General features: G+C 38.3%; 1 protein-coding gene across 2 annotated transcripts in view; it reads left to right on the top strand.

The window, feature by feature from the left end:
- The first annotated feature begins 10,850 nt into the window (after positions 1-10,850).
- SYP31 (syntaxin of plants 31) overlaps positions 10,851-13,722 on the top strand; it is a 33,249-nt gene continuing 30,377 nt past the window's right edge. For both annotated transcript variants that reach the window (XR_016171570.1, XM_089144333.1), the window contains exons 1-3: positions 10,851-11,277; positions 12,227-12,477; positions 12,576-12,727. Coding sequence is in view for 1 of the 2 variants with exons in the window: in XM_089144333.1 (XP_089000459.1) it covers positions 11,046-11,277; positions 12,227-12,477; positions 12,576-12,727 (635 nt within the window). In the remaining variant the exon portion in view is untranslated. The remainder of the gene's footprint in view (positions 11,278-12,226; positions 12,478-12,575; positions 12,728-13,722) is intronic.

The following is a 13,722-nucleotide window of genomic DNA, read 5'->3' as shown; positions in this document are numbered from 1 at the left end:
TCCTTGTGGGATTGGGAGTGTAGATGTGACAGCCACCTCAAAGGGTGAGCAATCTAACATGCATTTGCGCCGTAGTGGGCGGGGGCTAGTTCCTTGTCGACGTTTTGACATAGAGGATGAAGCCTACATGGTAACTCTTGAAGAGACTAACTGTGAGATGACTTTAGTCGATAAGCATGAACTAAAGAGCGTGCAGGAAGCTCTTGTCGGGACAAGCTCAAAGGAATGGTTGAAAGCGATAGAAGAAGAGTTGGAGTCAATGAAAGTTAATCATGTATGGGACTTGGTTGACTTACCACCGGGCCGAAAGGCAATTGGGAACAAGTGGGTTCTCAAGATTAAGAGAAAGGCGGATGGATCTAATGAGATATTCAAGGCTCGTTTAGTGGCTAAGGGCTACACCCAACGAGAGGGCGTTGATTATAAAGAAAAATTTCCCCTGTGGTTAAGTTTGCCTCCATCCGTCTCATATTAGCCATTGTTGCTCAGTTGGACTTCGAGCTTTATCAAATGAATATAAAGACTCTTTTTTCTCAATGAAGAACTTGAGGAAGAGATCTATATGGATCAACCTCAAGGCTTTGAAGCTAATGGACTTAAGCGCAAAGTGTGCAAGCTCAAGAAGTCCATATATGGCTTAAAGCAAGCATCTTTTTTTTTTTTGTACAAAGGGGCTTTATTAAGCCGGGGGATGTGATATTAATATGCCTCAGCGAGAGTCACCCACGACCTCTTCACTAAGAGGTGTTGGTCTCAACCACTAGAATAGCTCTGCGTTAGCACTTAAAGCAAGCATCTAGACAATGGAATATGCGCTTCCACCAAGCTATGATGGAAAATGGTTTTTCCATGCTCGAGGAAGGCCACTGTGTTTACACCAAGAGATCTGATGGTAATTTTGTCATTCTGACACTGTACGTAGATGACATACTCATGGCTAGCAATAACAAGAAGCTATTAGAACCATTAAGAAATGATTGCCCTCCGTATTTGATATGAAGGACATGGGTGAAGCAAGCTATGTGCTTGGTATCAAGATTGTCAGAAATAGGCAAAAGAGATTACTGGGTTTATCTCAAGAGACTTATATTGACAATGTCTTGAATAGATACTAGATGCACAACTGCAAACCAATTGAGATACTCTAGTGGAGAAGGGTTTGCATTTGAGCCTTGATATGGGTCCTAAGACTCCAGAGGAGAAAATCAAGATGGAAAGAGTTCCATATTCCAATGCAGTGGGTAGCCTTATGTACGCTATGATGTGTATTAGGCCGGATATTTATTATGCAATGGGTTTGGTTAGTTGGTACCAATCAAACCCAGGCATAGAGCACTGGAAAGTAGTCAAGAGGATATTGAGGTATCTCAGAGGAACGAGTAACCAAATCAACCTCTAGATATGCTTTCTTGCTGAATGGCGGGTCCATTTCATGGTGTAGCAGGAAGCAAACTTGTATATCACTCTCGACCATAGAAGCAGAGTATGTAGCATGCTCAGCTGCGGTTCAAGAGGCTGTTTGGTTGAGGAGATTCCTACGACATATTGGATTTGTGTTGACATCCAAAGAGCCTGCCCTTGTCTTTTGTGATAGTACAGCAGTTCTTAGTTATGTCAAGAACCCCAAGTATCATGGGAAGACCAAACATATACAGATAAGATATCATTTTGTTAGAGACATTATATCAAGGAAGGAAGTTGTACTTAAACACATATCTATTAGTCTGATGGTAGCTGATTCCCTAACCAAACCTATAGCCAAGGATGTTTTTATTTCTCATGTAAAATCCTTGGGCTTGCGTAGATTGTGACTTATTTTTAGTACTGAAACATTTTTATTATTGAGTAATATAAGTTCATTCCAGCATATGTTTTTCACTTTCTGTGTGGTTGTGTTCTTCTAGCATAAAACGAGATAAGTCAATAGACAAGAAAATGGCTCACTCACATGAGCATTCGCCCCTGGCGCTTTGGAACCGAGCAGAGATGACACAGATTGTGAATGACTTTGTGTAGGTCAATTCATAATCATGGTGTCGCCTTGATTTGGAATCAAGATGAGTTTCTCTATTGTGAAGAGAATTGCATGAATGTTCCAACTATTCATGTTGCCTATAGAAGCCAGGTAACGACAATAAAGAAACTCAGGTTAGGCGCAAAAGGTTGCGACTAGACTAAGACCTGTATGGTGTTAAGAGGGACATAAGTTCTAGTATATATATAATGCTCCACCATAGCACGTATATCATACTATGTGTGCTTAGCAATCATTGGAAATGAGAGGATGGATCCCTGCTCCTTTCATTGTGTGAGTCCTGGACCTTAGGGTCCATTAGTGTTCTTAGTGACTTTCGACAAAATCATTAAACTAAGGGTTGATGTGGCTACTTTGGGATGTTACCTATGGTCATGATTGATTCGACCTGAAGGGGCATTACTGGGAAAGGAGTCAATCCAAAGTGTAGTGATGGTCTAGGGCAAAAGGAAAGGTTTGATTCAATTGCACCCTAAAAGTGTTTGTTGGCGCCAACTGTATGTGTTACAGTAGTGAACATTTTAAGGACAAGAATGTGATCTCTCAGAGGGATCGAGATACCTTTAGTCTGGTGAGTTTGAATAAACCTAGGACCATGGTACAAAATTTGGTTGAAACGTGCGAAATTTTGATCGAAATTTTACATTTTGAAAAATGCGAAACGAAACTCATGAGGACCAAAAAAAAGTCCTCAGTTTCGATCGAAACTGTCGAAATTTCGTCGAAACTTGTCGAAACCTCGAAACCTGTCAAAACTTGGTTAAACCCCGTTGGACCGGCTGGTTCATGAGAAAAAAAATTCCCAAATTTCGTGAGAAACTTGGGAAATTTCGTGGAAACTTGGGTCTTTTTCCTATAAATTTTGTAGCTTTCCTAAATTTTCAATTTTTTTGTTTATTTCATGTTTCCCCAAATATCACGACAAATACCCCCTCCATCGGGACTTCCCTATCCAAAGTGCGTATTCTCTCAAGCTGGTTATCTTAAGCATGTTGAAGACCAGACTCATAAAGTTACAGTTGTCGATTACCTTGACAACCATAAGCATAAATGTCATGGGATGTCTATGTTCGTTGGTTAGAGAAGAGGATGTTACAGGCATAGTACTACTCAGCTCACAGGATGAATCCACTCTTGGCACTAAGTTGTATTTTCCTTTTATTGTCAACTATTTTTAAGTTAGAAATTATATATTGAATGTTATGTGCTTAAGTAGTTAAGTTTATAATGTACTTTTCAGACAACTCTACATTGATGTTATGTACATTGAATGACATATCTACACTGATTTTTTTAGCAAAATACAACCAATGTGTTCTTTATAGTTTAATTAGCTTAAATACAGAATCCCACCCCAAAATACTCTCTAAAACCTGTCAAAACTTGTACGGAAAAGTCCTCGGTTTCCTCGAATTTCCCAAATTTCCACCTAAGTTTCCCATTTTCACCCGGTTGAAACTTGAGTTTCTCTCGAATTTTTTACCATGCCTAGGACACTGTGGTATACTAATGCTTATTTGATGTGTTTCTTTGAGTGATGTTCCATTCTGCCTTCTTGGGAAGGTTTATAGTTTGAGGCTCACGCGTGCAAGTATATCACTGGTCATATAACCCATTTGCCAGTATGACTTGTGGATGTTGGTGTCTATAACACAAGTGATCTATGTATCTGGGATACATAGCAGAGAGATCAAAATATGTATATCTGGGATATACATGTGTGTCTAGGACACACAGTGATAGAGAGATTGAATGTGTATATCTGGGATATACATGTATGTCTAGGATACGCTGTGACATAGAGATTAACACTGCCCTTGTGCAAGAGGGAAATGTTAGGATTTATTAATTATTAATATAATTATATGCCCAAGGGAAAATTTGAAAATTCACTTTTAGGCGGTTACAAAATATAGGGTTATATATTTTGGTAACCACTGCATTACTTAAGAGAGATCACATTATTCGTATGTGAGATTTCCTGAAAGAGACGGCTCCCTCTCTCTCCCTCTCTCCAAGAAACACAGGAAGGAGAAATTGTTCAAGGATCTTCTTCTCCTTGCTTTGGATCTCAATTTTATGCCATCCATCCACAAAGCATTTGGGTTATGGAATACATTCCCTTTCCTTGTGATTGTGGAATCAAACTGGTGAAGCTTTCGTGGAGGAACGAGGACATGAAATTCAAATTAACTTATGCTGCGATAATTCTATACTAAGAAAGCGAATCCAGGTAAGCATCTTTCTCCCTTCAATTATCGAATTGAGATATATAGAGGTTTTACCAACACTCTCCAATGTGAAGAGGAAAAATCACGGGGACAGTAGTCCACAAAAAAAAAATCTACTAATCACCAAAATTGAGAATACAAAGATCTTCTCAAATTAAAACTAGAGGAAAACATTAATAATCATCAATATTCATTAAGAACAACAGTTCTTGGCATATACCATTATATGAACTCCAATAATAATTGAAATCAAGAAGTTTCATATAGATTTTACTAGAAATAAAGACACAAAGGCGTACAAATTGCATTGATTTTGCAAGCTATAATTCACAATCCCACCGTTGGATTTGAAGAACGACAAGTCAAGAACTTCCAGTTCAAATTTCAGGTCCATCAGATACTAGATGATCACCCGATGATGAGTTTTATCGAAACTGGACAAGACATACTTAAAAATGAGATTAGAGCATTTTCCTCTCTATTTTTGGGATTTCTTCATTTTCTATTCATTCTTTAGCAAAAAGAGCATTTAATTTCTTTTTTCAAACTTAAAAAAAAAAAAAAAAAAAAAAAAAAAAAGGATTAATAAATTGCCACTTCATGAAGCATATGAGCTAACTCAACGAATGAACCATCAGCAGCTGCCTGCTGCTACCGATGGCTGAGATTAAGCCACGTCATCAAGATTTAACTGAACAGTTGAGATTTAAACATGAGGGATTGATGTGTAAATATTAGTTTTTTGTTTCACACTTTAAGGATTGAATTTTATTAATTTACATTGTTTCATCAAGCACCTCAGAACCCTAGTAAAACCTCACCATCCTACCCTTAACCATCTTTCTTCCTCCCATGTCGTCTTCTTTCCTTTGCCACCCTTGAAGAAGCAGCAGCCGAGTGTCACCACCGGAAGCAGCAAATTCGAATTGAACCCCCTCTCAATTCCCTCCGTCACTCCCAACCCCAGCAACATCAACCCATAAACCCTAACCCTAATCCTAATGCTCCATGTCACATCCACCCAGCCGATACCCTACTTGGCATACCCGAGTGTGTAATCCACAGCCCCGAAGATCAAGTATCGAGGTAATCAACCTCCCACATAGACAATAACATAATCATGAACATAAATAATCAATGTACAAAGTATAAATGAGAGATCCAAATAAGGAAGGAATAAAATCATATATCATTAGAGTACGAAAGGTAATCAAAAATGTCAAAATCATAAAGTAAAGTGAGGCGGAAATCTCACTCTACCACCAGCGGAAAAGTAGTTCCAAAAAAGAAAGGAAAAGAGATCAAAACTAATCCCAATAACAAGTATAATGAGTAACTAAATCGTTCTCAATCTTATAGAGAACATCTCTATAAGTATAAATCTCGAAAATGGCACAAGGGCGCTTCCACTCTATCGACGTACTAAGCATCATACGCAGCATAACCACCCGCGGAATCTTAAATGTAATTGTCGTAACCGCAATCACCTTCTTGGAGATATGTCTCTTCTCCCTGTGCTTCTTCATACGAGCAGTCATAATACTCAGAACCTGTAGAGGAATCTAACAATACATAGCACAAAAGGAGTGAGTTTCAAAAGAAACCCAGTAAGACAGTTAATCCATAATAACATAAATAGCAGGATTTCAAAGCAAAGTAAGATGCAATGTGATATGAAACATATAATGCATTATGATTTTAACTCTATGTATGCTGGTCTCTATTGGCAGACATGTTTTAAGTCATAGCACCGTACTTCTTTAGGAAGGTCTCATCACACAACGCCGTTTGGTAGTGGGTCCGGCATCCCTCTGGACATTCCATGGCTGGGGTTTAGGTCACCGCTCTCTCACATCACCATTGGTCTAAGTACTAGCGCATGTCAAGGTTAAAGCCTAGCCAAATGTAGGTCCTCTACTTAGTTACATCAACTCAGATCCAGATACGTCCATTCCTCGCCCCTGGCGATCCTTTTCGATATCCTTCACACTAGAGTCCTCATAGTCCTTGACTACGGACTCATCAACCCTATTGGTTATCCACATATGGTAATCGGGAAGCTCTCATGTCCCCTCACGAGTTGGTTACCAGTCTTGAGCGCCCATGAGCCCAAGTCTATCCATATGCAACCCTACCAATGAATGGCCCCCACAATGTGATTCCTGTCCTCTCACGGGTTGGTTACCGGTCTTGAGTGCCCATGAATCCCCATTGCTACCACGGGTCGTTCGGTCTCAATACCCCTCCGATTAGAGTCTGATATAACGGGCCATCCTAGCCAAACACTTTTAGACAGCCCTAGGTATGACAACCAACAGTTTAGGAAGGTGTCCAAAGGGCATCTCCGGAAACATCCCATAATATTCCCGTAGGTGTCCAAGGACAAAAGTGACAAAAGGACACTTCCCCTTTCCAAACTATACCTAATCATTCACAACCATGAATCAATCATATCACAAATATAGTAACTCCCCATATGGAAAGTAATCAAACCCATGATTCAACTCACATATAATTGGCAGTTAAAGTCATACATGAACTAATTAACATAAACAAGTAATGCTATTGTAATTAGAATAGTTGCATCAATAGTAAATCAATATAAGAATCTAGTTATGGAAATAAATCAAAGAGATTAAAATATAGAAACTAAATCATGCAATCTACGTAATTAAGGAAATAACTCTCCTTACCTTATATAACTCGCAAAGAATCTTGGGGATCAAGGAAGATCTTGTCTAAACTTGGAAAGAAAAGTATATATATCATATTAGGAAAGAAACCTAGAAGGTAAGAGATCAAATCATCGAAAACAGACCAAATATGAGATTATTATCCTCATTGGTCGATTGATTGGTCTACTGACTCAGTCGACCAATCAGTCGACCAACAAAGTCAGTGACTGACCAAATCATAGATTTCTGAATCAAAATCCGAATTTTGTGATTCAAAAAGACACCAAACAAGAGGGAATATGCAAGGATAGTGTATTGGTCTATAGAGGACTTCAAAACCCTAATAATATCAAGTCTTCATGTCATAAAATAGAAAACAAAAACTTGCCATAATTAGATCAATCATGGTTCTTGGAGAAATTATGGCAAATTCATGGACGAGAAACTATAGAATGATGGATTACTATTCTGATAAAGAAATCATGAAAAGCATGCATAGATCTTCTAGAAAAATAGATCTAAGATTGAAGAACATTGAATCTAAAAAAGTGATGAGCACATTTATGTGTGAAATCTTAGGGCATAAAACATGCATTTTATACACTTAGAGTGGAGTTACCTTGGGTTTTATGTTGTTTTTGCAGATTTTAGGACTTTTCAAGATTTAAGCAAATATTTGGAGTTTTGGGCTTGAATCATGCTATTTTACACGTCAAGAAGTTCATCCAAATTCTTAAATGCGAAAATGGGTCCGATCTGAAGCATGATGGGCTAGAGATGTATGATTATGGGCCAACTCCAAAATATTGAAGAGATAAAGAATGCAAATCTGATCTACGGCTGAGATTTTAAATCAAATCTACAGAGATATTATTGAGAGAGTCCAAATGGAAAAGAGTCCTTGCATACCTCAATATCTTATTTCCTATCTTGGATTTAATTAAAAAAAAGAAAAAGAGGAAAAAGAATTATATTCAGAAAGAAAAAGAGGAAAAATCCCGTTTTTGAATGCCTCTGTCCAATTTCGATCAAACCCTTCATCGAACGGTCATCCGATGTCCGATCGTGCTGATTTTTGGAGGAGAGCTTCACGACTACTTAAACCTCAAATCCAACAGTGGAATTATGCATCTGATCTCTCTAAGTCGGCGCGATTACTACGTCAAAACCCTAATTGGCTGAGTCAGATAGAAACCCTGAGTTTTATTCAAATTCAGCCGTGCTTCATATCTCATGTAAACTCTATAAAAGGAGATCATATTCCATCAAAGGAGAAGATGTTCTAGAGCTTGGTAGAAGCATTCTTTCTTCTCTCTTTAGTTTATTAAGGTTTTCTCTAGTTTTCTTTGCTTGCATTAGTGATTAAATTTATAGATTCAATGTTTAGGTTTAATCTTTTTATGTAATGCAATTCAAGTTCAAGCTTCAAGTTCAAGTTTCAATTTTTTTTTGATTCGTTTTTCTCTGGGTCTAGCAATTGTAGATTTAGATCATTCTAGATCTAGATCTGGTTGTTAGGATTGGTTGAGATTCGAATCGTTTGTTCAATTCGCAAGTAATTAACCTTCTTTATTAATCTTCTCTCCTCCCTCCATTCCCGCTTCTATCTACCCCTCCATATTCTTAATTTAGGATTTACTTTCAACATTATTTATTGTTCTCCCTTCCCCTGGATCCTTGATCAGAGATGCCTACAGTCGTGCCTCTCTTTGGTTAAGCCTTCCTTTTCCTTTTGTTGCTTTGTTTGTTACTTTGTTATTTACTTTATGTTATTTACTTTTTGCCTATTCATTCATCATCTAGGACCACATAACCGGAGCAAGCCTACAGTCGTGCCTCTGCTTCTGGTGACGGGTGGTGTTGCATCTGCATTTTAGCTATTTCCTTTTCTTTTTATTGCTTTGTTTATTGCTTTGTTATTTACTTTCTGTTATTTACTTTCTGCCTATTCATTCATTATCTCGGACCACATAATCGGAGCAAGCCTACAGTCGTGCCTCTGCTTCTGGTGATGGGTGGTGTTGCATCTGCATTTTAGCTATTTCCTTTTCCTTTTATTGCTTTGTTTATTTCTTTGTTTATTGCTTTGTTTATTGCTTTGTTATTGTTCGCATTTTTTTCCTATCTTTTATTTATGCATTGATTGTGTTTAATTTATTTTTCATTTCAATTCGATTGCATTAGACATATAGATTAGGATCGTTTAGTTTAGTTAATTAGTTAAAAAAAATTGAATCATTCCACTCTCGCATTACTATTAAGAAGTTCAATTCTAAGTGGCATATCTCCCTGAGATCGACCTGTTAGCTACACGATACCGTGAGCTTGCGGTTACTTTTAAAATCTACAAACAAAAAGGAAAGAAGATGAATACATGGTTTCCTTCAAAAGCGAGTGATGATCTTGATTAAGATCATCCATCAAGCTTTAAGTCCTCAGGAAAAGAGAGGAGATGAGTAGAGTGATGGTTGCAACAGAGATGCAACATCAACTCTACTGTTCTCAAACAAAAAAGGAAAGAAACTATGGAGAATCAAAGATAGAGAAGAAAGGAGGATGATCACATACCTTTTGATGTAAATGCAAGAGATTTGACGAAGATCCGACAAGAAAATCACCAAGAATGCAGATGAGATGATTTGAGGAGAGCTCTGATTCGTTCCAGGGAGTTTGGAGGCACAAAAGACGAACTAGACTAAAAGTTGGGCTTAAATAGAGAAGCCAAGACCTAATTCAGCAAAACATATCCCATTGGTCGATTGATTGGTCGACTGGCCCAGTCAACCAAGCAAGACAACAAGTCCAAAATAGGGAATTGAAGGCTCAAATCAAATCCAAACTTGAAGGGATTTTGCATACACACCAAGTGGCTTACCTAGTATGTAGAAATGCCTTCGAACCAAGTCAGAGAGTACTCCAAGTCCATCAACTAAATCCATCTTCATCAGGGTGCAGTTTCCTTAAATGGAACACTGTCATCAATACTCATGGATTCTAAGCCAAACACCAAGTCTTCCACTGAGATGACCCATAGTTGACTTCTTGCCTTACTTCGGGTTGTCGGACCTACAAACAACAGGGTTTCTGGGTCAAGGTTAGGGCTGGGTTTCACACTCCCAAACTCCCAGAATCCGTCTCTGGTTCTCACCGGCAATCGCCTCAACCTCCACAACTGAATCCTTACCCTCATTCGCCAGAACGATCTTGATGAAGCTGCACTCTTCACTCGGTATTCAATTTACTCCAATTGCAGACCCACCGGCGATTCATCATCTTCAAGAAAGAAGAAATAAGGTAATACAAAGCATGGTGGCAACCCTCCGAGACCACTTCTGTACGACGCACAATATACACATTATTCCCAAATAATAAGGATCGCTCTTCAAATGGAAGCAATCCACCCAATTTCTCAGCAAAAGCAAGACACGTAAACTCAAATTACCTTCTGAAACAACCACGCCCAGATGCATATATAAGAGAAAAACCCATATTTTCCCAAACCCAGTTCGATTTGTTGTTAGCGAAGCTGAAACACAACAGATACACACTGATAAATTAGGAATCTATCAGTGTTCTTGTCACTGGAGTGCCTTGGTGTTGTGCTCCCAAAGAGCGTCCGTCTGAGATCTGAGAACTGAGAAGATAAAATGTGAGAGAGAGAGGGTTTTTGGGTATCGGCTGAAGGAGAGGGACTTAGTAATGTAAATTAATAAAATTCAATCCTTAAAGTGTGAAACAAAAAACTAATATTTACAAATCAATCCCTCATGTTTAAATCTCAACCGTCCAGTTAAATCTTGATGACGTGGCTTAATCTCAGTCGGCAGCTGCTGCCGCAAATAAAAATCCCCTCTCCATAGAGAGAATCCCAAAAGTCCCAACCCAACAGCCCCCGCTAACCGCACCTGTTTATACCCCACTACTGGCCCACTCAACCGTGAAAAAACAGCAAGACAGTAACTAGTATTCAACCCCCAGGTTTCTGCTTCGATTCTTTCTGCTTCGATTCTTTCAGACAACAACCGAAGCATATACTCTTCCATTCCATAGTTGCCATTCCAATTTAAGACTTGCATTTTACTCCAGCTTTTGTTTGTAGTTTTAATGGCTTCCGCCGGAGTTTCGTCGTATCGAGATCGGTCGTCGGAATTTCGTTTGTTATCCGAAAGATTGAAGAAAATCGAAGGGCCAGCAGCTGTGAACGGAACGAAGAATGAACTTGAGACATCAAATGCATCGCCGGCAGGCTCTTCTCGATCCGAATTCAAAAAGAACGCATCGAGGATTGGTCTGGGGATCCATGAGACCTCTCTCAAGATCTCGAGACTTGCCAAATGTATGTCTCCCTGATTTTATCTTCCAGCGTCCTTGCTAGGTGTTTGATCTGGTTTATAGTTATTTGATATTGCTTTGATGGAGTTTCTCAATTCTAGTTGAGATTTTGCGTCCCTTAAATATGAACTACATACTATAGAACCTTTAATAGTTGTTCAATGGAAATTACTACTGAGTGGGTGAATTGAGGATTCAAAGAGGCCTTGTGTGATTGCAGGGAGGAAATTATGTAGATTTTCTGCTGTTCTCTGAAAATTCAAATAACTGCTAAGAAATTCAAAGTTAAACATCAATAATATCCCACGCTTGGTCTAGATTCTATTGAGGCCTGTATACCATAGTGTCTTTAACAATGATAAGTCTCTTCTGCCATATGGCACTCAGAAATTTCTCCCTCTCCCAGATTTTAAAAAAAATGAAAACTGCTCAAACTCCCATAATAATGCGAGGTAATGGTAAATAAGTTGATTGACGTACGTTTTATATTTGAGAATTTTCTAATTCCATCCTTGCTTGAGTTTGTGTCTGGCTTTATGTGTATTTAATTCTTTGGTCTTTTTTTTTTTTTGGGGGGGGGGGGGGGGGGGGTGTTGTCATAATTTTATTGGGGCATTGAACATCCGTTACCAATTTGACTTTCTCAGTTGGAGCAGTTTAGGATAAGTCCTATATCTCACTTGTCGGAATTATATTCTTGTTCTGTCAAATTTTTTGAGAAGGCTGAAGGACTGTCATTTTACTAAGGAGAATCAGAAATTTAGTATCTTTCAGATAACCTTGATTGTTCAAATGATAGTATCCTTCCTGTGCACATTTTGGGAAGTAGAATTCATGAAGCAAATAGACTCCTCATGCCTATGAAACTAAAACATCACAGATTATTATGCTGCTTGAATGTGCTTTCTTCGCTCAGCTTTTGCATATCTTGACCTTTTCATCATTTTTTTCAGTGGCCAAAAAGTCATCTATGTTCGATGATCCTCTTGTGGAAATACAGGAACTTACTGCTTTGATAAAAGATGATATTACAGCACTCAACATGGCAGTTTCAGATTTACAAACTCTTCAGGACTTGGAAATAGCTGATGGAAACTATTCCAAGGATAGAGTTGTCCATGGAACTACTGTTTGTGATGACCTCAAGAACAAGCTTATGGCAACTACAAAACAATTTCAGGATGTATTAACTGCACGAACAGAGGTTAGTCATGCCTGGAATGATGTAATGTTTTTTCTGTGCTTGTTGTTTGTTCTTCTGTTCTATAACAATTAGTTTTGTTAATGGTTTTGTTCTTGCAGAATGTCAAGGCTCATGAAAACAGGAAACAGATTTTCTCCACCAACGCATCTAGAGAAAACCCTTTTCTGCAAAAAGGTCATACACAGGCTGTGACTGAACCACCTCCGTGGGCTAATAAATCTAATCCATCTCCGGTCTTGCCACCTTCAGCGTAAGTCTCTTGTAGATATTAATCAAGTACGTGTTAGCACTATTGCATGAGCCATCTATGTCTTATTGTGCTTTCCAGACATGTTTTCTTACAATGCCAGGACAATTGAGAGTGATGGTCAGATACTTACAATTTTTTTTGCATTTGATGGGGAGATGTATTTGTCTGTTGTAACTGAGTATGTGCTTACTAGTTTACTGAAATTAAATGCTGCCTTCAGTGACTTTGTTCATTTCACCTATACCTTGATTGTTACCAATCTCTGCTTTTGATGGAAAATAACTTCAATCGTTCCAATTCTTGCCAGTAAGATGACTTGTGTTGTTCATTGACGGATATAGTGGTAGTCCAGGTCTATTTAGGTCTGACCTTTAACTTGAACACATGATGTGGAGTGCTGAATGTTCCCTTGGCATTGTAGCTGCCGAGCTTGGCATTTGAGGTGCAAACTTATTGTTAACACTCCTTAAGATTATAAATAATTTATAGCCTTAAATTTTTTTTCTTTTTCTTTAACAAACTTTTTTGTTTTTCAATTTGTCATGAACCATCATTATTATTTGGAAAGTGCTTCGATGTAACCTGGGTTGTGCTCCTATAATTGAGCCAAAATTCAGACCCAAAGAAGCCAATCCAAAGCTTGCTGAATCCCCTTAAGGGTATTTTGCTCATTTTTCTTGGCCCCTTTAGGGCTCAATATGGGCCTAGAAAGAAACCCTCGATCCAAGGGTCATGGACTTATTTTTAGCTTTTTGTTTGAGTCAGTAGTTTGAGATCTATAGTCCATTTTAAGTTGTGTTGAGTTAATTAGTAGTGGATAAGATAAGATTCCTTATCCAAGAGAGTTCTTATTTTTTAGGAGGTTCTTTTAAGTAATGTCTTTATTTAAAGAGTCCTTGTAATGAGGTGATGGTATCCTAAACTATAAAAGAGACCCACCTAGAGTCCAATTCATTAGTTAATTAAAGTCCAAGTTAAAGAGTTAGGTCTGTAGT

This window comes from Hakea prostrata, chromosome 2 (genome assembly GCF_041222555.1).
Source record: "Hakea prostrata isolate BN-2017 chromosome 2, UWA_Hpros_2, whole genome shotgun sequence".
NCBI lineage: Eukaryota > Viridiplantae > Streptophyta > Magnoliopsida > Proteales > Proteaceae > Hakea > Hakea prostrata.
Note: the sequence above shows the minus strand (reverse complement) of the source record. Positions and strands in the feature narration are given on the sequence as shown.